This window comes from Pygocentrus nattereri, chromosome 23, assembly GCF_015220715.1.
Source record: "Pygocentrus nattereri isolate fPygNat1 chromosome 23, fPygNat1.pri, whole genome shotgun sequence".
In the NCBI taxonomy this organism is placed as follows: Eukaryota; Metazoa; Chordata; class Actinopteri; order Characiformes; family Serrasalmidae; genus Pygocentrus; species Pygocentrus nattereri.
Genome location: NC_051233.1, coordinates 2,282,345 through 2,308,624, shown reverse-complemented (window position 1 = coordinate 2,308,624; position 26,280 = coordinate 2,282,345). Strand labels below are relative to the sequence as shown.

At 44.5% G+C, this 26,280-nt stretch overlaps 1 protein-coding gene across 2 annotated transcripts in view; it reads right to left on the bottom strand.

The window, feature by feature from the left end:
* Positions 1 to 373: 373 nt before the first annotated feature.
* Positions 374 to 26,280, bottom strand: part of LOC108414382 (ephrin type-B receptor 4a) — a 77,564-nt gene continuing 51,657 nt past the window's right edge. The window contains exons 6-17 of one of the 2 annotated variants that reach the window (XM_037533265.1): positions 21,194 to 21,529; positions 20,858 to 20,982; positions 17,132 to 17,300; positions 15,189 to 15,288; positions 12,948 to 13,012; positions 12,727 to 12,840; positions 10,304 to 10,551; positions 8,110 to 8,325; positions 7,502 to 7,651; positions 6,408 to 6,601; positions 5,132 to 5,290; positions 374 to 4,357 (exon numbers count right to left, since the gene is read on the bottom strand). In XM_037533265.1, coding sequence (XP_037389162.1) covers positions 4,249 to 4,357; positions 5,132 to 5,290; positions 6,408 to 6,601; positions 7,502 to 7,651; positions 8,110 to 8,325; positions 10,304 to 10,551; positions 12,727 to 12,840; positions 12,948 to 13,012; positions 15,189 to 15,288; positions 17,132 to 17,300; positions 20,858 to 20,982; positions 21,194 to 21,529 — 1,985 coding nt within the window. In that variant the 3' untranslated portion in view covers positions 374 to 4,248. The remainder of the gene's footprint in view (positions 4,358 to 5,131; positions 5,291 to 6,407; positions 6,602 to 7,501; positions 7,652 to 8,109; positions 8,326 to 10,303; positions 10,552 to 12,726; positions 12,841 to 12,947; positions 13,013 to 15,188; positions 15,289 to 17,131; positions 17,301 to 20,857; positions 20,983 to 21,193; positions 21,530 to 26,280) is intronic. The other variant, XM_037533266.1, reaches the window with a different exon arrangement.

Here is a 26,280-nt window from a genome sequence, read left to right as displayed (position 1 = left end):
TATCGACTTTTATCTCTGGGGTCATCTCAAACCAATTGTGTAAGCTGAGAAAATCTGCAACAAACACCACCGTCAGCACTGCATCGTGGAGGCTTGTGACAGCATAGAAAATACAATATATATATATATATATGTATGTGTGTGTGTGTGTGTGTGTATAATGCATAGCCTCATGCATATGTGGATGTATGACTCTGTGTCCTGCCAATGTCGAAAAACAAACCTGTGTGCTGTGTGTGAGTGTGTGTGTACATGGATGGTTACACTTAAAAGGATTTGAAATGTAGCAGAGAGAGAGAGAGAGAGAGGGAGAGAGAGAGAGAGAGAGAGAGAGAGAGAGAGAGGTGGGATGAATGAGGGAAGGGAGGAAAGCTGGTGGTGTAAATCTTTATTGTGAAGTAAACACAGATTACACTGACACAGAAAAGAATTAAAACTCATTTACATAAAGCCAGAGATTTCTATACATCAAAAGAAAGGCAACAGAATAATAATAATAATAATAACAATAATAATCATCGTCATCTCCCTGCTTTGTAATTATAGATCTCCAATGTGAAGACCAAAACTCGTCCTCTAACCACAGTCCCAGACTTTGGGTCAAAGTTCACTGAAGCGGTCAGGTTTCTGAACCCTGTGGTCCACGTGATGAAATCTGCATGAGCACTGAGCTGGAAAGGAAACGGTTTGGCAGAAAATGTTTAAAAAAACACCTCATTTCAGCTTTTACTCCAAACGTACTCGATCAGCCGAGATAAGGCCGCTTCTGTAGCTCTAGCACTGGAGCTGTGGTCCATCTTCATGGGTACCAGTGTGTCTTAAAGTGTTAGAAACCACACAGTCAGTCCGACTCGAGCTTATTCTGCAGCTGGACGCGGTTTGAGGTCAGTGCATGCAGTCTGCATGAGGCCTACTGCTGGGCTAATTAGCATAAGCTTGTAGGGATGTTACTGATTAAGCGATGAACTGTTAACCGCCAAATATTCGGACTCTCGACTCGCTTCATTTTAAACAACAGCGCCAGAGCCACTGATAAACGGATACAGCAGAGATTAAACCACCTTAAACACAGCGGGAAGATTTAGCCACATGACACAGTGCTAAGCTGAGCTAGGCTGAGCTGACTCTGTGCTGCTTCTCTTGGATGGAGTCTTCCAGCTGTGGCCTACGAATGTGGGCCCAGTGTCCCAAACGCATCTTAAGCCTTGATCTCACTACGTAACTTTTGAAGTATTAACAGATTGTAAAAGGATCGGTGTCTCACGAACGGAGCTCACCGAACTCGCGCAAACTCTCGCGTTCTCCCGTTACTAGGAGACGCAAATAAACAAACATGAGCTGCTGCTGCTGCTGTTTTCTCTGCTGTCTGCGCTGAGACAGTAAAGAAGCAGCAGGGAAACTTGATTCAATCTTACAATCTTAAACTTGGCTCGTTTAAAAACTTCGCTCCTCACGTGAGAGACTTTTTTCGCCATTGTACTTTGTTTACGTGCTCTCATATTTCATTGGCTGTTGCAGGAATGCCTTCAGATTGAGTCGTTGGACTAGTTTACAATAGATTTTAGAGTCATGTTGGATAAACAATTCAAACACGACTGGACTCTCTCTCCAACTGTCGACTCTGACTGACCCAAAAATCTGCAGCCTGGAGCCGACCACCTCACTCAGACTGAGAATCGGGGCTAAAGTCGGGGTAGAAGTCCTATAGTGTGACCCAGGCTTCAGTCTCTAGAGAGAGCGTTCAGCGTTTGCTCGAGCTTTAATAGCGATTTCTGTGAGAAAGATCCTTCCGGGAGAGTGTTTGGTAGCTAGTGGTTAGCATATGTAGTTGGTCCCATGATGAAAAGCTGCAGTTTACCTTGATAGTTGATCAAACTACGAATAAAAACTTCAGGTTACCTCCATTTAGTCCATATATGTTTGCTGACTTTGGCTAATAATGTGTGGTAAGTGTAACTAAGTTCACTGCGTTAGCCTGTTGTCATAACATCACATTACCTGAGTTTTTTCATTCGATAACGTTTAACAGAGCAATGTGTGAGTCTGGAGAACGACTGTCGATACTTGAACTCAATAGCAAAATAAACACCCCCCCCCCTTCAGTGCTCCTCCAGAAACTCCGCCTCCCTTTTAGATCTTTGTGGCCATAAAACCCTTCGCAAGCCTCGTACACACAAACACCATGAACTCACGTTCGAGTGAACAATAACGCGGATGTGGGTTAGAAAACAGTCACTACCGTTTCCGTTGTGAAGCTAACCAGGTGCATTCGCAGACGGGACAAAACAATACTCACTATTAAACAGCAGAAGGAGCAGCCTCCTCATCCGTTTTCAGGCTTTTCTACTCTCAGTGCAGCTTCGGCTTCTTTTTCGCCAGCTACTCGTTTGTATTTTCCTGTTCTGCCTTAGTTCGCATGCACAACAAACGTGTTGAGGGCTGGCACTTTCACAGGGCGGGACTAACATTCCGGGCGCACACGCGGCCGGAATGGCCAGCTCACACAGAGGGGGCGTGGCTTCACTCTCTGCTCAGGACGCTGTTACTCCACCATGTCTTTACATAGGAAAAAGTTGTTTGCTGCTGTATTAATGTTTAAAATGTTGACTATATCGCCTTTAAGTCCTTGTTCACATAAAACGCAATGCAGTTTTAATGGGTCGCATTCTTGATTGCAGGTTTGTCTGATTATCCACATCCTAGTAGCCACATTAGCTCCAGTGCTAAGACTTAAAAACCAAGCTTGTCTTGGACTGATTGACTACATTTGAGGTTGATACCATGTAAGTTGGAATATTAGCACAACTATTCCTTTAGCATAATTAGCACCATAGCATCCAGTCCAACAACTCAATCCCAGCTGTTCTGGAAAGAGTAATCACCCTTCGTTTACGAACTGGGCCTTGTTTTCTTCTCTCTTTCTGTCAGTCAAGTGTCAGCTGCTCTGAATGCATGTATGCGTGTGTACATAGCGGCTATTAACGCAACACTGACCGTTCACTGACTGGTTGCCTCTATGCCTGAATGAAATGCCATTCTCTTAGAAATACGCTGCCCGTCAAAAGTTTGGAGACACCCTGGACTTCTTTTCAAACTTTCTGTTTGATTTTCATGGTTAGTTTTCAGTTAAGTAACAGAATAAGTACAAAAAATAGCTGCGGTTATGTGCTAAACACCTGCTCCCACACTCAGCTTCGTCTTCCTTGGTATGATGGGACGGTTTTATTCTCCAAACTGTTGCCAAATGCTCATATTGAAGCTCGGTTGGCCCAAGCGTGGAGCAAAACCTGCAAGGTCCGAGATAAAAAGCGCCATTTTCAACAGAGAAAAAAGGGCAAAATCTAAAGAGCTTTCTATTTATTATGTTTTTTTTTTTTTGGCAAACTGACAAAGACATCATGTTCATCTGTGTTTAAAAAACAGTTTTAAAAAAAGTTCGGTGTCCTCGAACGTTTGACAGGCAGTGTACGAACAAGTGCTAATACAGTACAGGCCCGGTTGATGCTCTGCTAGTTAACACGCTCATCTAAAAGCAAAGTAAAACAGCGGATCCTTCCAGCACGTCCTCACCAGAACGTGGGAGCATGGTACAGTCATTCAGTCAACGTTCTTACACATACGCACACTTTGCGTGCTCAGACAGACAGGATGAAAAAAAGAAAATAAATCACAGATTACAATCAGATTATTTCCTGACGGGGCTTGTCCGCAATACGACGCCGTAGCAAGTTCACGTTCCTCCTCCTGAGCAGTTGTGTCCTCCTCTGCTGCTGTGTCTCCTCAGTCTTTTCCCAGATAATACAATCCGTTAGAAAAATACTCTCTTGAAAACGTCACACGCGCTGTGTGGTCCTCGGATTGGCACCTGACATTTCTCCGTTTCCCTTTTTCGCGACGTTAGCAGTAGCATTGTCTGACAAGACAACTTTAATGTCCTCGCTTGGCACAGTCTCTGTCCTCGTAGACATGCTCGGATGCCACTCAGGTCCAATGTCGGCATCCTCGGCCAATAACAGGAATGACTCCTAAAGCACCACAAATTCTCCGATTGGCCACTCAAACACAAACTCCCGGTCTATTGGAAGTTGGCGGCAGACGGGAGTTCCTGATTGGTCAGGTCACAGGAAGAGCTTCTCCAGTCAAGTCTTGAGATGTGTTTGTGTTTGTTTGCTCTGTACGTGTGTGTGTGTGTGTGTGTGTGTGTGTTTATTCTGCGTGTGTGTGACGTGTCTTTATTTGTGTGTGTGGTCAGTACAGAATGTTATTGGGACTTTTGTTCTGAACCCTAAGAGCTTGAATGCTGGACAGGATTTTCTTCTGATGGCCGGCCAGAGTGACGCCCAATCGCAGAAGGTCCCTAAAACAGAGAGAGGGGGAAAGAGAAACGTCACATTTTCAAAGTCTCAAACTTTTCAATTTAAGATTCATCAGTATATATTCTATTATAAAAATATCAGAACCCCTAACTTCTTCTTTTCTTCTATTACACTGTGGACACGTTGCTAAGATACCAATACAATAAGATACCAATACAGTAGGACACCATATGTGTGTATATGTATATATATATACATACAGTACTGTGACGAAAGGTTTAGGCATCTAAGCGAATGTTTAACCAGTTGACCTCAGCAGTGAGTTTATCACAATATACATCAGAATAAAGTCGTATTCATAATTCAGATAAACAGAAAAACAATAAACAGTAACAAGAATTTCTCTGGTTCCATATTTTTCCTGGACTCCTTCACAGCCGCCACAGAGACTCGTTAATATCATCAATTACATCATGAGCTCAATTTACTGAGCACTGATTGGTCAAACCAGGAGCTGCTTTTTAACTACATATAATACTGGACTTCCTCGAGGAGGAGAGGCTTGGAGATGGTAAACACACACACCAACATCCAGAACATCACTAGTTATCATTATTATTATTATTATTATTATATATGATCATTATTAATTAATATTCTATACATTTTGTTTATTCAAGTAACACTTTTTTCAGCAAATAAACAGATTTTGAAAACGTGCCTTCGGTGCCCAAGACTAGTGTGTACTGTGTACTGTACAGTACCGTGTGTATGTATATGTGCGCATATGTAAGCGAAGCTTGTTTGTGACTCACTCTGTGTTGAGGTGTGCCAGCAGCTGGACGGAGGTGTAGCCGGCCTGCAGGAAACTCTCCTCGTAGCGCTCCATCTTTATTGCCCGCAGCCATTCACCCACCGAGCCGCAGGAGGCCGGGGTGGGGGGGGAGCGCTGGTCCAGCAGGGGGTGGGATGGACTGAGAGAGAGAGAAAGACAGTTACATTCATTCATAATGCCTCATAATAAACCCCTGTCATTCTAACGGTCTGTATGTGGGTCCACATCAAGACCAACGGCTGGATCAGAATCATTTAAACGGTTCAAACGAAACGTACAGCACGCGGAAGACGGAGAAGATAATGAAATGAACAGGAAGCTGAAACGGCAAGTAAAACATCCTTTGTTTAAAAAACATCAAAATGCTTTAAAGTGCAAGAATAATTATTAAGAACCCCATTAGAACTGCAGGACGAAGGAGAGAACAGAGAAAGAACGGATAAAGAACGTATTGACTACTGGATTGCTACCCTGAGGCCACCCAGCCAATGAGAGAAGCACGTCAAAAGTTGATTGACAGGCAGCTGCAGGAAAAGGGGGAGGAGCCACACTGTGTAATTGACAGGCAGCTAAACTGAGCAGCAGGGGGGCGTGTTTACAGGAGCTTTGATTGACAGGTCAGCATGCTGAGAGTAAAGGAGTCAAGCCTAATGGACAAGAGGCCATGCTGAGAGGACCACGGTGAAGCTAATGAATTAACTGACAGGTTACTGGCCGAAGGAATTTGAGGGGGGGTTGAAGGGCGGGGCTAAAGCCACAACATTAACTAGTAGGTGTTTGATTGACAGGTGACCATGCTGGGAAAGACAAGAGGAAGAATCTCCAGAACTTGCGGGAGGACATCTACAGGAACCATACACAAACAAAAGTATGCAGAAGTTTTGGCACCCCCGGTGAGAAATGGCATCTTGTTGATTTTCTCATTTTTGCTTTACATGTCATGTCACTTCACCAGGGGCGCCGAAACTTCTGCCTACATCTGTTTTATGTGCTTCCTGTAGATATCATAGTGCAAATCCTCGACCGGAGAGGACACGTTTTCATACTGTCTACTTGCTGAATTTATGAAAAAAAATGGCACATTTTAATATTTTATACGCTTTATTTTCTATTAACTGCCATTTATGTTGCGGAAAATGTTCTCCCTCATGGGGAGTTCCCACAAAAACCACTGAGCGATCACGTTTTCATCAAACTGGGCCAATTTGGACCCCACAAACAAATCAACACAAGCACACACGGCCACACACACTCACCCTGCTCCGTCCTGGGCGGTGATTTTGAGGGAGGCGGGGTTTCGGATCAGCTTGTCGAGGGCGGAGACGATGTTGGTGAAGCGCGGCCGGGCGGTGCGCTCCTTCTGCCAGCAGTCCAGCATCAGCTGGTGCAGGTGGGTGGGGCACTCCGGGGGCGGGGGCAGGCGGTAATCCTGCTCTATTGCATTAATTACCTGGACGAGGAGATAAGAGGGTTTTTAACAAGGTGACAGTTTGGCCCCCCCTCCCCCCAAAAACATGATCCTAAATATCAATCGGCCAAAATGCACGTTTTAGCGCTGGAGCTCCGAGGCTAATGCAGCCAACAGGTAATAAAAGCTTATACAGTGTTAATTACACCACTGTTAATCATGTTTCAAGCAGGGCAATTACTCCAATTTTATTGTCAATTATAATTGAAAACCAAGATAATCAAGATAAAAACAGCAGATCTCTTTCACCCTCCATAAAGGCCCAAACTCATCTAAATGATTTTAGTCTGATTGATTTTTATTTATTATTTTCTGTATGTTTAGTTCTCAGTAGGGCGTGGAAGTGCACAACAATATTTATATACTATATATGATTTATTTACCTTTTTCACACTTCTAGTTATTTTGTTCTGTTAATTATATTCAAGGCTTAAAGGAAATCTGTTAAAAAACAAGTTTACAGTAGGTTTTTTGCTTCCGAAGTCGATGAGTAATCATGTTAAATAATCGCGATTTCAATATTGAGTGAATAATCGCGATTAATCGATTGATGGAGCAGCCCTAGTATCAAAAGTGGAGATCAAATATCGAGGCAACAAAAATTGAACAAAAGTAACATGAATGAGTAATTACAGCATATTAGTCATCACTTATTCACTTTTTCTTCATATAATTCTTGAAATATTGGATGATTTTGGTCATTTTGTCGAATAGTTTATAATAATGGACGACACTTTGTGTATTCTGGCTAATGAGCTACATTTGAGGCAAAAACCAGAGTCTGAAATCTTTTTACTAAGCTGTTGTTTTCAGGGTCCTGATATGAACATTTTCTTTTGCTTTCCTTTATTTTGTGGCAGTGTTTACTGCCCTAACACTCACGTCCTGGTTGCTCATGTCCCAGTAAGGCCGCTCTCCGAACGACATCACCTCCCACATCACGATGCCGTAGCTCCAGACGTCTGAGGCGGAGGTGAACTTCCGGAAGGCAATGGCCTCTGGAGCCGTCCAGCGGATCGGAATCTTACCACCCTGAGAAAACCAACGAGGGAGACGGATTAACGTGGGAGAAACTGACAGAAACGACAGAAAATCGGCGACAGGCATCATTTATGGGCTGTTCTCTTAATTGATTGAGCACTGCAGGTGGTGGGTTGGGTGAAAATCGTCACAAAGCTGTGATTCGGTCGCAGCAGATCGTCCACACCCGTGATTCTGTTCACCACAACGTGCCACGTCCAGCGCTCTACTGCTTCAATACAACAGCTTCGCAGAACAAAGAAAAAATAAAGCAAAAAAAAAAAAGTCCTAAACGTCGTTTCAAACAGATGTCGACAAATTCCTCCACCGAAAGTTCCAGAGTGCTTTTCCAACGACATTATGTGTTTAGTTTTAGTGACTAAATGGGGACCTCATGACATCAGTCATTTCAGTGGAACAGGAGTGTTAGATGAGCTCCTGGATGAGTGTGAGTGTGTGGACAGACTCACCAGTGAGCTGGTGTAGGTGGGGTCAGAAGAGTTCTCCTGCAGGAATCGTGACAGGCCGAAATCGGACACTTTACACACCAGGTTACTGTTGACCAGGATGTTGCGCGCAGCCAAATCGCGATGGACGTAACTCATCTCGGAGAGGTACTTCATACCGGACGCTATTCCCCTCAGCATTCCCACCAACTGGATCGGAGTGAACTGACCATCATTCAGCTACACGGGGGTGGGGGGACGAGAGAGAGAGAGAGAGAATGCGAGAGAGAGAGAGAGACAGAGAGAGAGAGCGAGAGAGAGCGAGAGAGAGAGAGAGAGATAATGAGAGAGAGAGAGAGAGAGAGACAGAGAGAGAGAGAGGGAGAGACAGATAGTGAGAGAGAGAGAGACAGAGAGAGAGAGCGAGAGAGAGCGAGAGAGAGAGATAATGAGAGAGAGAGAGAGAGAGAGAGAGAGAGAGACAGAGAGAGAGAGAGAGAGAGAGAGAGAGAGGAGAGAGAGAGAGAGAGAGACAGAGACAGAGAGAGAGAGCGAGAGAGACAGAGAGAGAGAGAGAGAGAGAGAGAGGAGAGAGAGAGAGAGAGAGACAGAGACAGAGAGAGAGAGCGAGAGAGACAGAGAGAGAGAGAGAGAGAGAGAGAGAGAGCGAGAGAGAGAGAGCGAGAGAGAGAGAGAGAGATAATGAGAGAGAGAGAGAGAGAGACAGAGAGAGAGAGAGATAATGAGAGAGAGAGAGAGAGAGAGATAATGAGAGAGAGAGAGACAGAGAGAGAGAGAGAGAGAGAGAGAGAGAGCGAGAGAGAGAGAGCGAGAGAGAGAGATAATGAGAGAGAGAGAGAGAGAGACAGAGAGAGAGAGAGATAATGAGAGAGAGAGAGAGAGAGAGATAATGAGAGAGAGAGAGAGAGAGACAGAGAGAGAGAGAGATAATGAGAGAGAGAGAGAGAGAGAGATAATGAGAGAGAGAGAGACAGAGAGAGAGAGAGATAATGAGAGAGAGATAATGTGAATCCTAAATCCATTTCCTTGTCATTTCAATGATGGTTTGGCAGTTAAGTAAACAAACAGATATGATGGCATACGGGTTTCTATACAGTCAGTCAAGCGTAAATATGTGAACCGTCCTCTACAGAGAACTCACTGCACACTTCAACGCCTGATTAATGCTGAATTGAACATACTGAGTAAAACAATGTGGCCCATGCAAAAAAGTTACGACACATTTCTATTTTAGATTTCATGATTTTTCCCAGTAATTGTGTATTAAAATGTGCAGAAGTCTGAAGAAAATGTTCTGAATAGCGTAAAAACCAATTCAGCTGCAGACACACGCACGCACATATTCCAATATCTTAGTCCTTTACGCGTTTACAGCCTTCAAATAATCAGTAATAATCATAATAATGAGATATACATCCAGAATCCATCACATCCCAAAGCGGAGATCAAACCTTGAGGCAGATAATCTGACCAAAAATAATAATATAGTGCTTTTTTAATCACTTCATTTATTCTTGTTGATCCCAAAAATACGAGAAATATTGAATAAAATATGTGAAAAGCCCAGCTGGCGTCCAGGCAGTGATTTCGTCCTAGGCTGCTTAAGCTTTTATTAGGAATAACAGAAAAATGAACACGACGTGCTTCCAGTCTTTGGAACATGAATGGCAGAAATGCAGACATAAAGCCGGACAGATGGACTGACAGACTGACAGGCTTTCAGAAAGGAAGGAGAAGAGAACAGAACATTCCCTAAAAATAAGAGACTCGCAGACTGACGGACAGATGATCAGACAGACAGGCAGACAAAGACAAGATTAGCAATAAATAAATAAATAAATAAAACAGAAAATAAAAGCAGGGTGAGATTTTTTAATCATACAGTGTCAGAAACCGCAGAATCAAGCCTGCACGCGCTTTGAGGCGAGGCAGTTACTTGATAGCTACATTGGCCTCACAGCTTCAGAGGTAAAGCTACAGAAGCAAACTTCAGGCACCAAACGTGACAGCCATTTGTTATGGTTTACCGGTTGGTTGCTAGGTTGTTGCTATGGCACCACCTATGGTGACTAGGGGATGCTACATCGTTTCTGTGGCGAAGAGGGTGTTCCTAACGGACTCGACTCATCGTGACACAAGCTGGGTGCACAAACTTTTGCACCCCATTCATTCCTATGGGGGGAAAATGCAGCCGTACCCTGAGGAACGAGTCGAGCGCGCCGTTCTCCATGAACTCTGTGATGATCATGACGGGGCAGCTGGCGGTGATGATGCCCTCCAGGTGGATGATGTTGGGGTGCTGAAACTGACCCATGATTGACGCCTCGGAGAGGAAGTCCCGCCTCTGTTTGTCCGTGTAGCCGCCCTTCAGGGTCTTTATGGCCACGTAGTTCTCCTTCTTACCGGGGATCCGCAACCGGCCTCGGCACACCTCACCAAACTCACCTGTTTCAACAAAACACAAATCAAATTTATTAAAACTAGGAAGGTGCAGAGCCATTGCACAGCTGGACGGTTGCTAGGGTGCTGCCAAATCGTTGCTATGGTATTCCTGGTGGTTGCTAACATGCTGACAGCCATTTCTTATGGTTTCCCAGTCGGTTGCTAGGTGCATGCTGTGCTTTGGCATCCCAAATGGTTGCTAGGGTGTTGCTAGGCAGTTGCTATGGTATCCCAGATGGTTGCGTCATTTCTGTGGCACCTCACATGGTTAATAGGGTGTTGCTAATGGACTTGACTCATCAAGCTGGGTGCACAAACTTTTGCACCCCATTCATTCGTATGGGGGAAAAAATCGTCATCTAACAAGACTGTATGAAAACCATCCCATCAAAAAGCTGCACACAGGCACACCACTGCTGATCAGAACGAATGTCCCAGATATCTTGAAAAGTGCAGAACAAAACGGAACAAAAAGCAGGCAAAAATCTGGCTGAATAAAAAAAATAAAAATAAATAATAATAATAATAACAACAAACCACCATCACTAATAAATATAATACATTGAAATTCACTGAATACCACTGAATAATGCCGCTCTAACTGAGGTACGCTGATGATCTGATAGCACATGGTTTACCACAGTCTTCATCAGCGCACATTAGCACGCTGGGCTTCAGCTTGGGCAGATTTATAACCCGAGTGTGATTTTAAACGCCTCCCTGGGTGATTAACAGCGAAAGACGAGGGGAGGAACAAACGAGGAAGCCGGAGAAGGAATGCGAGTGTGTGTGTGTGTGTGTGTGTGTGTGTGTGTGTGTGTGCGCGAGTGTGTAGCCTCAGGTTAATGGCACAGCAGGGAGGATCACAGTAGATGGTAATCCAATCTAGCTCCAATCATCGCCATAGCAACATAACACAGCTCACACCCTTCACCACTAAATCCTCAGAATGACAAAACTAATACAATGCGTTATTGTAAGAAACAGAAGCAGGAGATGAGAAAACGTTACATCAGAAAATCTCAGGATTAACGTCAAGTCCAAAAGGAGCTGGAGTGAGCGGATAAGGACATTCCAGGGACTCTCTGACATGACACACAGCCAGGAAACACCCACCCAGTAATTTAGGCCTGTTTGGTTGAGAAGGTTGAGGAGTAAAGGTGGTGATTGATGTTGGCTTTGGTGGAGTTTGGTAGAAAACATTGGGTTTATTGGTGTTGGGTGGAGAATTTTGGGTTTGTTGGGGTTTGGTGGAGAATGCTGAGCTGTTGGGGGTTGGTGGAGAATGTTGGATTTGTTGGTGTTTGGTAGAAACATCTGGTTTGCTGGGGTTTGGTGGAGAATGCAAGATTGTTGGTGTTTGGTGGAGAATGTTGGGTTTGTTGGGGTTTGTTGGAGAGTATTGGTTTGTTGGGGTTTGACAGAGAATGCTGGATTGTTCAGGTTTGGTGGAGAATGCTGGATTGTTCAGGTTTGGTGGAGAATGTTGGATTGTTCAGGTTTGGTGGAGAATGCTGGATTGTTCAGGTTTGGTGGAGAATGCTGGATTGTTCAGGTTTGGTGGAGAATGCTGGATTGTTCAGGTTTGGTGGAGAATGTTGTTTTTTTATTGGTGTTTGGTGGAGAATGTTGGGTTTGTTGGTGTTTGGTGGAGAATGTTGATTTTGTTGGTGTTTGGTGGAGAATGTTGGGGTTGTTGGTGTTTGGTGGAGAATGTTGATTTTGTTGGTGTTTGGTGGAGAATGTTGGGGTTGTTGGTGTTTGGTGGAGAATGTTGGGGTTGTTGGTGTTTGGTGGAGAATGTTGGGTTTGTTGGAGAGTATTGGTTTGTTGGGGTTTGAGGGAGAATGCTGGATTGCTCAGGTTTGGTGGAGAATGTTGGGGTTGTTGGTGTTTTGTGAAGAAACTGAGATTGTTGATGTCTGGTAGAGAATGCAGCATTGCTCAGGTTTGGTAGAGAATGCTGGGTTTGTTGGTATTTGGTGGAGAATGTTGGGTTTGTTGGAGAGTAGTGGTTTTTTGGGCTTTGGTGGAGAAGGCTGGGTTTGTTGGGCTTTTAGTGGAGAACTCTGGGTTTGTTGAGGTTTTGTGGAGATTGTTGGGTTCGCTGGGGTTTGGTGGAGGATGTTGGGTTCGTTGGGCTTTGGTGGTCTAACATAGTAAGCTACAGAAACCCACCTGCTCCAATGACCTCCTCAATCTTCACACAGGAGACATCAATCTCTTTGGCAAATTCTCGCACTGCTTCGTTTGGGTCCTCGTAGGTGAAGGGATCGATGTAGACCTTTACTCCTGACAGAGAGTGAGAGAGTATGCATTACATTTAGGCCTGAAGGACATACCAAACCCCCAGTACAGCGTGTGGGTGGAGAGATGTGAGTGCAGGCTGGGTTCCTCACCTTGGCCCATCAGGTACTGTTCGTTTTTGTCACTCAGTTCAGGATCTTTCAGTCGGTTCTGCTTCCTGCAGGTGAAACATGACTGACTGTGAGCTTTCAGTGACTAAACCACGATGGGACTCCGTGTTTATCAGGTTGCACAATAACAGTGATTTTATCCTGCAAACCTGGTTTTACCCGTTTATAAATAAATAAAGAGATAGAGACAAAGACGTCCTGTTATACCCGCAGTATGTTTTATTACTACTTTATTACCGTTTATTACTGAAGTAAGACAGTAAACTCAACTAATAAATAGAGCAGGAATGAAAAACCTCACAATGCGCACATGGACACAAACCACCCCCCCCCCCCCCCCCCCCTCCTCCCTCTGTCTCTCTTTTCACTCTTTATCCCTCCATCTAAGCTCTCCATCTCAGGTTACTTATGAGAATGATTTCAAGGCATGAAGTTCAGATCAGTAGAGATTAAATTACTCAATCGCCCTCAGACCTCATTCTCTTTCTCTTTCACTCGTTCCCTCCCTCTCTCTTCCTCTCTCTCTCTCTTCCACCCTCTCTCTGTTTTTCAGTCGTGATTTTCTCACTCCCTCTCATTTCCACTTCTATTTCTCTTTCACTGTTCATTTCTTCTTTCTTCTCACCCTTCTTTGCTCTTTCTCTGTCTATTCTTTTCTGCGCTCTCTCTCACCTTTCTCTCTATTTTCGATCTCGCCCTCTTTTTTCTTTTTTCTCATTCACGTTTTTCTCTCTGTCCCTCTGCCTTTTCCTTTCTTTCTGTTTAGGCTTCCTCTCTCCCTCTCTCCCTCTCTCTCTCTCTCTCTCTCTCCCTCTCTCTCTCTCTCTCTCTCCCTCTCTCTCTCTCTCTCTCTCTCTCTCTCTCCTAAAATAGCTGTATTTGTTCCACCCAGTGTTGATGGCAGGTCCTGTTCACTGTATGTATGTGTGGACGAGGTCATATGTGAGTGTGAACACGCGCGCACACACACACACACACACAGCACGTGTGTGCACAGCTGGATTAAAACGTATATGCACACTTAGTTTGTACTTAGTTCATGAATATTTATGTGCTCACACAGGAACGTGTGTGTGTGTGTGTGAGAGAGGTGCGTGTCTGTGTGTGTGTGTGTGTAAGAGAGTGCGTGTGTGTGTGTGAATGTGTGCGAGTGTGTGTGTGTGTGTGAATGTGTGTGTGTGTGAATGTGTGTGAAGGTGTGTGTGAGAGAGAGAGTGTATGCGTGTGTGAGAGTGCGTGTCTGTGTTTGAATGTGTGCGAGTGTGTGTGTGTGTGTGTGTGAATGTGTGTGTGTGTGAATGTGTGTGAAGGTGTGTGTGAGAGAGAGAGTGTATGCGTGTGAGAGTGCGTGTCTGTGTGTGAATGTGTGCGAGTGTGTGTGTGTGTGTGTGTGTGAATGTGTGTGTGTGTGAATGTGTGTGAAGGTGTGTGTGAGAGAGAGAGTGTATGCGTGTGTGAGAGTGCGTGTCTGTGTGTGAATGTGTGCGAGTGTGTGTGTGTGTGTGTGTGTGAATGTGTGTGTGTGTGAATGTGTGTGAAGGTGTGTGTGAGAGAGAGAGTGTATGCGTGTGAGAGTGCGTGTCTGTGTGTGAATGTGTGCGAGTATGTTTGTGTGTGCGAGAGAGTGCGTGTGTGTGTGTGTGTGTGAGAGAGTGTGTGTGTGTGTGTGTGAGAGAGTGTGTGTGTGTGTGTGTGTGTGAGAGAGTGTGTGTGTGTGTGTGTGTGTATGTTGCCCTGAGGTCGAGTCTATTGTTCTCCTGAGTTGGCCAGTGCAGACGGAGCCAGGACGACCACATCCTGTCCCACACTTGCATACTCTCTCTCTTTCTCTCTCTCTGCCCTCTCTCTCTTTCTTTTTGTCTCTCTTTCTTTCTGTCCCTCTCTCTCTCTCTCTTTCCATCTCTCTTTCTCTTTTTCTGTCTGTGTCTGTCTCTCTCTCCTTCTCTCTTCTTTCTCTCTCTTCTATTGCTCTCCTTTTCAGCTCTTTTCTTTTTTTCCTATCCTCTTATTTCTCTCCCTCTGTCTTTTCCTCTTTCTTTCTTCCTTTCTCTCTCGTTTCCTCTCTCCGTCTCCATTTTTCGCTCTAATATAACAAGTGAGCGTTTTAGAGTTTTTACTGTTATACAACATGCGCAGTGAGACTCTCCGTTTCTGCCCCTGGATGCTCTCTGTCTTTATTCTGCCTCTCTGTCTCGCTCTCTCCCTCTTTTCTGTCGTTCTTACCGGATGCAGTAGATGGCGATGCCGATGACAGTGATGAGGAGGAGCATCCCCATGGCGATAAGAACCCCGGTAACAAGGAGAGGGGATGAAGAGTCATCTTCTGAAAGAGAGAGAGGGAGAGAGAGAGAGAGAGAGAGAGAGAGAGAGAGAGAGAGAGAGAGAGATAAAAAAAAGTGCAATAAAGTGCAGTTCAGACTTCAGAAGCCGGCTCGCGGTCCAGATCGAGGAGGAAAAATCAATGTGGCGAGTTCTAAAACAAACCTCCGAGGTGACAGAAGCTCCGCTCTGATGAATTGCTGTCGAATGTCAGCAAAGTAAAGGCTCAGTGAGACGGATCGCCTTCCAGGCTTATGAGATACAAAATCTAAAATTACAGACTGCAGTTCTAAAGCAGGGGGCGCAGCCCAAATGTTAAGAAGAAACCACACTTTCAACAAAATCAAACCAACATATTGTAATATATATATATATATGACATATTTCATGTCTTATTTTTATATATATTACATATCTTGGCCGTATATGTCTCAGTATGTGCTGATGTGCTAGTAAAGGATAAAAAATCTGAGCGAAAACTCAGACTTTACTCTGCTTTAAGCTTCTGCTCAGCTTAGAGCAGAAGCTAAAGTGGTTGGTTAGTGTAGTGGGTAACACCTCTGCCTTCTATGCTGTAGACTGGGGTTCAATCCCCTGCCTGGGTAAGTACCTTGCACTATACCGATAAGAGTCCTTGGGCAAGACTCCTAACACCACCTTGGCCTCCCTGTGTAAAATGATCAAATTTTAAGTCGCTCTGGATAAGAGCGTCAGCCAGATGCCATGAATGTAAATGTAGAGCTGCTTTTCTCGCATCTCTAGCAGGAAACTTTTCCAAAAGTAGAACAGGTTCTTGTAAAATGTCTCTTAATGTCCGTCTTTTCACGAGGTTGGCATTCACCAGCTTCTCATGCACCACCTTAAATGATAAATGATGCCCGAGGCACCAGAATGTAACTGCTGCACCATTTAAGGTGGAACGGGAGAATTCGAACAGGAAGCTGATGAATAAGAATCTTCAGCCTTGTGACTTTTTTGTGTTTGTCAGTTTCTCGTTGCAGATTAAACGTATCAGGAAACCAGCTGGAGGGATTATAAACAGTAAAAGAGCCACATGCTGCTCCGGAGCTGCGCGTTGCATGCGTGTTGTAAAGACCCCTGGTCTATAGGTATGCAGCTTGATGCTAATTGGTGGGCTTCAAACACCAAACACGTCTTGGCAGATGGACTAAACTAAGGGAAGGGGATGAACTGTGTACTAGGGGTGGCGGGACTTCAGATCTTTCTACGTCGACAGTTATGTGATGAAAGTTGAGTCGACTGGTTGCTGACGACGTCACGGATAAAACCACAGGAGAAGGGAACGCTCCACAATGAGTGACTTTAAAAATCCATGATCCCTCTACGGCAAACTGGAGATAACGACTTATATCTGATCTTTGAAGCTCTGTAGATCAGTGGAGAAACAAGCCGTGAATCTCAGCTGTGAACGTCAGGGAGCCAAAATATTGACCCAGGAATCTTGAAATGTGTATCCGACTTAGGCGCACCCTCAGCGGCACTGCCAAAAGCTGCAGAGAGCCAATTTAGAGCGCCATAAATAAGAGTAACCGATTTCAAACTTCTTCAGGAAACCGGAGACGATGTTAAGTATCAGATCTATGAAGCTCTGTAGACCAGCTGAGAAATGTGAGCGAAGCCAAGTGGGATGTGCCCTTTCCAGCGAGCCCTGAATCGCATTGCTGGCCAGAGATACGGACCCTGAATCGATAAGGCTCCTCGCCCGCTCTCTTCTCTGAGGCACCCATCGTCGCCGAGGGTAAAGTCGACAAGTCTACTGTGTACGTTTGATTTTCTGATGTTGTGATCAAACGCTTGGTACCTGGACGCGTGGTGCGTCTTCTTACCGTCTGGGAGAGTCCTGAAGGACTTGGCCGGGCTGAAGCTGCTGTATCCGGCCTGAGTTTGGGCTCGGACCTGAACCTCGTACTGCGTGGCTCTCCGCAGGTCACTCAGAACCACCTGATTGCTGTTGCTCTCCTTGTAACGGCACCCGTGCTCGTCCGCTCCGCGCTCCTGTTACATACAGACAAATACAGACGTGCAGATTCAGCTCTTCAAATCTGTTTATATTCATTTCCGTTTAAGTTCTTGTTTACCGTTTAATTATCCCCTGTTTATTTGATCTGTTTGATTTTGTTAATTGCTTTGGCAGCATTGTTATCAGCAGCGGCAGCGAAAAAAGACAGATTAACAAACCCGGAATGGAAAAGGCCACAGGGAGAGGAAAAGGGAGAGAGAGGGAGAGAGTAGAGAAAAGAAAAGGAAATAAAAGAAAACTTAAGACTGTTAAAGACAAACAAACGTTCTCGTATTGACATTCTTATCTATATTGTACTTGAATACGTCTGAAAGCATTTGATCAGAGTATGTGTGCATATAAGTTATTATATTTATGCTAATACTCTGATATTAAGGCGTCTACGCTGGTATTGTATCTACACAAACACAGTCTCTATGCTGATACCACATCTATACTAGTAGTAAATCTACACTAATTCTTTGTTTATAATAGTATAATAGTGTCTATGATAGTACTGTAGCTATACTAGTGTTGTGTGTTTGTTAGTACCGTGTCTGAGTTGGTACTGTTACTATGATAGTACTGTACCTATACTAGTATTGTGTGTTTGTTAGTACCGTGTCTGAGTTGGTACTGTTACTATGATAGTACTGTACCTATACTAGTGTTGTGTGTTTGTTAGTACCGTGTCTGAGTTGGTACTGTTACTATGATAGTACTGTACCTATACTAGTATTGTGTGTTTGTTAGTACCGTGTCTGAGTTGGTACTGTTACTATGATAGTACTGTAGCTATACTAGTGTTGTGTGTTTGTTAGTACCGTGTCTGAGTTGGTACTGTTACTATGATAGTACTGTAGCTATACTAGTGTTGTGTGTTTGTTAGTACCGTGTCTGAGTTGGTACTGTTACTATGATAGTACTGTACCTATACTAGTGTTGTGTGTTTGTTAGTACCGTGTCTGAGTTGGTACTGTTACTATGATAGTACTGTAGCTATACTAGTGTTGTGTGTTTGTTAGTACCGTGTCTGAGTTGGTACTGTTACTATGATAGTACTGTAGCTATACTAGTGTTGTGTGTTTGTTAGTACCGTGTCTGAGTTGGTACTGTTACTATGATAGTACTGTACCTATACTAGTGTTGTGTGTTTGTTAGTACCGTGTCTGAGTTGGTACTGTTACTATGATAGTACTGTACCTATACTAGTGTTGTGTGTTTGTTAGTACCGTGTCTGAGTTGGTACTGTTACTATGATAGTACTGTACCTATACTAGTATTGTGTGTTTGTTAGTACCGTGTCTGAGTTGGTACTGTTACTATGATAGTACTGTAGCTATACTAGTATTGTGTGTTTGTTAGTACCGTGTCTGAGTTGGTACTGTTACTATGATAGTACTGTAGCTATACTAGTATTGTGTGTTTGTTAGTACCGTGTCTGAGTTGGTACTGTTACTATGATAGTACTGTAGCTATACTAGTGTTGTGTGTTTGTTAGTACCGTGTCTGAGTTGGTACTGTTACTATGATAGTACTGTACCTATACTAGTGTTGTGTGTTTGTTAGTACCGTGTCTGAGTTGGTACTGTTACTATGATAGTACTGTAGCTATACTAGTGTTGTGTGTTTGTTAGTACCGTGTCTGAGTTGGTACTGTTACTATGATAGTACTGTAGCTATACTAGTGTTGTGTGTTTGTTAGTACCGTGTCTGAGTTGGTACTGTTACTATGATAGTACTGTACCTATACTAGTGTTGTGTGTTTGTTAGTACCGTGTCTGAGTTGGTACTGTTACTATGATAGTACTGTACCTATACTAGTGTTGTGTGTTTGTTAGTACCGTGTCTGAGTTGGTACTGTTACTATGATAGTACTGTACCTATACTAGTATTGTGTGTTTGTTAGTACCGTGTCTGAGTTGGTACTGTTACTATGATAGTACTGTAGCTATACTAGTATTGTGTGTTTGTTAGTACCGTGTCTGAGTTGGTACTGTTACTATGATAGTACTGTACCTATACTAGTATTGTGTGTTTGTTAGTACCGTGTCTGAGTTGGTACTGTTACTATGATAGTACTGTACCTATACTAGTGTTGTGTGTTTGTTAGTACCGTGTCTGAGTTGGTACTGTTACTATGATAGTACTGTAGCTATACTAGTATTGTGTGTTTGTTAGTACCGTGTCTGAGTTGGTACTGTTACTATGATAGTACTGTAGCTATACTAGTATTGTGTGTTTGTTAGTACCGTGTCTGAGTTGGTACTGTTACTATGATAGTACTGTACCTATACTAGTATTGTGTGTTTGTTAGTACCGTGTCTGAGTTGGTACTGTTACTATGATAGTACTGTACCTATACTAGTATTGTGTGTTTGTTAGTACCGTGTCTGAGTTGGTACTTTTACTATGATAGTACTGTAGCTATACTAGTGTTGTGTGTTTGTTAGTACCGTGTCTGAGTTGGTACTGTTACTATGATAGTACTGTACCTATACTAGTATTGTGTGTTTGTTAGTACCGTGTCTGAGTTGGTACTGTTACTATGATAGTACTGTACCTATACTAGTGTTGTGTGTTTGTTAGTACCGTGTCTGAGTTGGTACTGTTACTATGATAGTACTGTACCTATACTAGTATTGTGTGTTTGTTAGTACCGTGTCTGAGTTGGTACTGTTACTATGATAGTACTGTACCTATACTAGTGTTGTGTGTTTGTTAGTACCGTGTCTGAGTTGGTACTTTTACTATGATAGTACTGTACCTATACTAGTATTGTGTGTTTGCTGGTACTGTTTGAGCTGCTACTGTGTCTGTATCTGTATCTACACACGCCCAATATCTACAATAGCACCTTATCTATGCTGGTATCTACACTGTAGTATGTCTACAGGAATATTTTGTCAACACTATTTTTGTCTAGCAGATACCCCAGAGAGCACATATCAGCCCACTGGCTTGATAAGGTAGCACCCTCCTGACTCTTTGCCACTGCTGGTCCACCCTTAGACCACCCAGATTACTTTTAAGGCACCGAGCCTTTTTTTAAGGGGCGGGGGATTGGACAATTATTACAAAGAACAGTGAGAAAATCTATTATAGGCCTAATAAAAGGTAAAAAAAACAGCTTAGTTTATAATATTGCTGTTAAAGTTATTCACTAAATAAAATGACAAAGGATAACAGAAGAAAGAAGTGAAGGAAAAATAAGTCATTCTGATTAGCCTTTCGTCTAATGCTGTGGTGGGCCGCCCTGAAAACTCTGAGCAAAAAGCCGGGGGGCAGCTAGCTTTGCCGTCAGTGGATCAACAGCGGCCCTCGTTTAGGTATCCGTAGGGTGTTTATGGCACTATTGTGTCTATGACTGTATTCCGTCTATGCCCGCACTGCATCTATGCTAATGTCACGTTGATGCCAGTAGTGAACTGTGGGATTGCACTGTAACACTGCAGGACCGTCTACACAGCTGCGCTGTATATATAACCATATGTGGTGCAGCGATGGTGAAGTTACATTAAGGAGAACTGAATTAAGTGAGTGTTTGCTGTACCTTCTCGCAGTAGCGGAGCTGGTACTGCAGGATGCTGTAGGGAGGCTGTGCTGGAACGGCCCAGTGTAGCGTCAGGCTGGACTCTGTGGCTGTCCTCTTGCTGATACCGGACACCAGCACCGGAACTGAAACACACAAACAAACAAACGTTTAAACCTAATCGCTGGACTTTCCTTCCTTCCTACAAACACGGACCAAAAGTGTGTTAGCATAGCAGAGTTCTGTCTCCACGTTTATAGATAACAGTGAGTCAGAAAGTCTATTAGAGGATCACCGAACACCTCCACGCGGTTCAGGTCAGCACAGAGGATTTAGAACGGCCTGTCTGATTCTCACCGTTTCTGCCCGTGGTGATGTTGATGCTCTCTCCGGCCGGCCCCTGCTGGCTGAGTGCGGAAACCCCGTTCAGAGCCTGGACGGTGAAGGTGTAGGTGGTGTGTGGGCGGAGCCCCCACAAGCTGACCCGTCGCCCTCGGATGCCGGCCTGAGCGGGCCGGTAACTGACTCCCTCTCCGCAGGCGGTGCAGGGCCCGGCGGGGGACACGCACACGCTGCACTGGATGCTGTAGGACAGGTCAGAGCGACCGCCACTGTCCACCGGCTCACTCCACTCCAGAGTCAGAGAGGTGTCATTAATCTGAGGGAACAGGCTGCGGGGGGCCGAGGGGGGGCCTGTGACACACACACACACAAGAGAGACATCCAGTAAGATAAAAGTGCTGCTACAATGTCAGGACAAAACCAGTTCTCACACATTCACAACTTATCATGTTAAGCAATGCATGTTCAGTAGTGGTCAGGAGCCCCACAGAGCAGGTACTGTTTGGGTGGTGGGTCATTCTCAGCACTGCAGTAACACTGACATGGTGGTGGTGGTGTGTCAGTATCTGAGAACCAAAAACATCCAGCCAGCCAACAGCGTCCTGTAGGCAGCGTCCTGACCACTGATGAAGGACTAGAGGATGACCAACACAAACTGTGCAGCAGCAGATGAGCTGTCGTCTCTGACTTTACATCTACAAGGTGGACCGACGAGGTAGGAGTGTCTAATAGAGTGGACAGTGAGTGGACACAGTGTTTAATTACTCCAGGAGCACTGCTGTGTCTGATCCACTCACACCAGCGCAACACACACTAACACACCACCACCACATCAGTGTTACTGCAGTGCTGAGAATGATCCACCACCCAAACAGTACCTGCTCTGTGAGGGTCCATGGGGGTCCTGACCACTGAAGAACAGGGTAACAGAGTATCAGAGAAACAGATGGACTACAGTCTGTAACTGTAGAACTACAGAGTCTCTCTCTCTCTCTCTCTCTCTCTCTCTCTCTCTCCTTCTCTTTGTCATGCTCTCTCGCTCATCACACTGAGGCCTCTAAACTCTTCTAGCTTTCGCTCTTATTACCTAGCAGGGATTAGCACTCTAATAAAGAAACTGCTGAGAGCTGGCTGAGTGTGTGTGTGTGAGTGTGTGTGTGTGTGTGTGTGTGTGTGTGAGAGTGTGTGTGTGTGTGTGTGTGTGTGTGTGTGTGTGTGTGTGTGTGTGTGTGTGATAAACATCGCCTGCGATGTGATTATACTCACACATGCTAATCTTTTTAATGCAAGCATAAAATCCGGCTATGTATTAGCACTGCTCTGAGACACCCAGCGCACGTGTGTGTGTGTGTGTGTGCGTGCGTTCGGGGATGTGTCAGTATTTCACACATACACACACACACACACACCCAGACAAACACACTCACACACACCGCCTCCTGTTGTCTGGCGACTTGAGACCGCCATATTTACTGATGTACTGATAAAACAGTAAACAAACCACAGTCTGGATCATCTATCAGCATCTAATCCACTGCGAGCGCCACATACAAAACATCCACTGTTCAGTCTGTGTGAACGCCTGATAAGCTAAACAAACCGGGATATGCAAACGCCAGCGCAGACTAACGTGCAGCCTGCCACGCTAGGCCAGCGGTGTCTGCACACAGTTAAAGTCCAAACACAGAAAAAAGGAACTTAAACAAGATGCTTGTATGATAGTTCCTCTTCTTAAACAAGAAATCTGTGGGACTGTTCCTCTAGACCTGCACAAACACTGACAGCAATACTGTTATTGACACAGATACGGTACGGGCTGTGTCCCAATTCAGGGGCTGCATCTGCATTTGAAGGCTGACTATCCCATTTCGAAGACCCCTTCATATGTGGCCTAGACATGCGTCCTTCTTTTCCATGGTAACAAAGGATCCAACGGGTGGATCCAAAAGGTTCACTGCGCACCGGCGTCAGCAGAGGAGTGAACGTCGGCTGAGGAGACAGTATTGGGTTTAAAGGAGTCGGAAATCCTACGCTACACGCCTTCGAAGGACGCAGCCCCAGAACTGGGCCACAGGTACCATCAATAAAGGTTCGGGAACAAGCCAGTTAGCTAAATTTGTCTGTCGCCCATCCTCGGTTGGTTCTGGCCCAATATATGACTGGGTCCTCGGCTCAGATCTGGCCTACACACTGTAAAGTGTGCACAACTAAAGGATATGGACCAAATCTGGCCCAAGTGCATTTCCACAACATTCATGCCAGAGCTGTTCCTCAAATGTAGACATGAGGCATCAAGCTGTCCAGGATCTGTTCTGGCCCAGCTACCTACCCAGTGGTCAGCCCGCACTCACAAAGGAAAGCCGTAATCGGCCCAAAACTACCTGCTGAAGTTGTGGATATTAATTTTATTAATTATAATTAAGTTAATTTTTGATGCTATACAGCTTTCACGCTTATTATATACATTTCTCATCATGTTTCTTAGTCATTACCACTTCCTACAAATTTGCTTTGAAAATCACAAAATATTAGCATGATATTAGAATAATGTGTATGCTTAGGTTTTGTTGACTTTTAAAGTAAAATAGAAACATCTATTTAATTATTGGACCTTCTGCACTGTAGTACACACTTTCTATTTATTTGCTGGGTTTAACAAATTGGGAAAAAAAATAAAATATTAAATGCCAAATATGAATTCAATTTTAACTCATTTTAAGTTTTTATTTTGTTTCCCAACATGTTAAATGTTGTACCTTGCACTACATTGTATTGCTTGTATTACGGATCTACTCTGAGCCAAGGCAACGTTCTAATGCGCACTGTACGGTGTTAATTTGAATGACAAAGTCTGTCTAAGTCTAAGTCTAAATTGAGTAAATAAACAGCCTTAAAATGTGCGGAGGATGTGTTCATGTGTCTTATTTATTAGAAAATCAACACATCATTCGTTTTGACCGTATGAAAGAATCCATATGTGGGTTTTATACTATTGAAAACAGTGATTACAGGCCTTTGGGGGCAGTCGTGGGCTGGAGGGAGCTGGTCCTGTGACCGGAAGGTCGCCGGTTCGATCCCCAGAGCCGACAGCACATGACTGAGGTGTCCTTGAGCAAGACACCTGACCCCCAACTGCTCCCCGGGCGCCGTGGATAGGGCTGCCCCCCGCTCCGGGCAAGTGTGCTCACTTGTGTGTGTTCACTAGTGTGTATGTGGTGTTTCACTTCACGGATGGGTTAAATGCGGAGGTGGAATTTCCCCGTTTGTGGGATCAAAAAAGTATCACTTAACTTTGGCCGTACAATTTAAACGTGAAAATACGTGACTGAAGCACGCCTGCATCACCGCTGTTGCATCTAAAGGCTTGTACACTAGTATTAAAACTCAAAACAAGCAGTTTTAGCAACTACGACCGTGTTTTCTGACACGTATTCAGTGTCGTACGAAGGTTCCTAAAACTCGCCCGACTTCACAGGAGCAGCTATGAAAGAACACGTTTGTGGGCGGGGCTTAGATAATAGTGAAAAAGTAGTACGTGATGAAGTTTAAAACACACCTGCCTCGACTTAACTACAACTTACTGGACAGAAGTAAATTTAGAGTCGGCTCTATTTTGACTCGACCCCATTCAGTTCTATTGAAACTACTTCCTGCTGGCCTGGACCAATTAGAGCTGCCACTCACTCACACATCAAAACGCGCTCGTCCACTCGGCTGTCAATCAAGCGGACAATGATGAGTGGAGCTCCAGTGGAGAGGAGCATCAGCACTACAATACCCAGCATGCATCACAAAGGAGGAAGCACCTGGATGGACTAAAGACAGGAATGTGGGGCGAGAGAGGGAGAAGAGCAGGTGGTGAGAGAGCAGAGACAGAGGTAGAAGGAAAGAGGGAATACAAAAGACACGAGGAGACAAGGAGGAATGCGGAGAGCAAGAAGAGGGAGAATAAAGGGGAGAGAGAGGGAAGAAAGGAGAAGTAAGAAGTAACCGGAGGCGAATGTGTGAATGGAGCTTTGAGGGAATTTAGAAAAAGAGTGTTTAAAGAAAGAAAAGGGTCCAAAGTTTAAAGAGGTGATAATAACAGAAGTGCGTGTCTCTGCTGTTTGTGTGTTTATGGATTTGCAGCATATATAATTTAGTTGACGCTGAAGTGCTGATATATTTGCACTGATCATCGACAGAATCTCAACATCACTGACTGTGAAAACTTACACACACACACACACACACACGTAAATATACATACATGTATGTGTATATGTAGTACTATGTAAAAGTTGTAGGCACTCAGTGCAGAGTAACAAAAAAATTTTGTTCAGAAATGTAGTCAAGATCCTGTGAGGTACTTTGAAGACCAAAATGTGGTGTGTGTATATATATATATACACATACACACTCTATATCTCCAAAACTATTCACTCCCCCATCCAAATCACTGAATCCAGCTGTTCCAGTCACTTCCACGGCCACAGGTGTATAAAGCCGAGCCCCTCGGCCTGCAGACTGCTTCTACAGACATTAGTGAAAGAATGGGTCGCTCTCAGGAGCTCAGTGAATTCCAGCGTGGTACCGTGATCGGACGCCACCTGTGCAGCAAGTCCAGTCGTGAAGTTTCCTCACTACTAAATATTCCACAGTCCACTGTCAGTGGGATTATAACAAAGTGGAAGCGATTGGGAACGACAGCAGCTCAGCCACAAAGTGGTCGGCCACGTAAAATGACAGAGCGGTCAGCGGATGCTGAGGGGCATAGTGCGCAGAGGTCACCGACTTTCTGCAGAGTCAATCATTACAGACCTCCAAACTTCATGTGGCCTTCAGATCAGCTCAAGAACAGCGTAGAGAGCTTCATGGAATGGGTTTCCATGGCTGAGCAGCTGCATCCAAGCCTTACATCACCAAGCGCAATGCAGAGCGTGGAATGCAGTGGAGTAAAGCGCCGCCACTGGACTCTAGAGCAGTGGAGACGAGTTCTCTGGACTGACCAATCACGCTTCTCCGTCTGGAAATCCGATGGACGAGTCTGGGTTTGGTGGTTGCCAGGAGACGGTACTTGTCTGACTGCATTGTGCTGAGTGTAAAGTTTGGTGGAGGGGGGA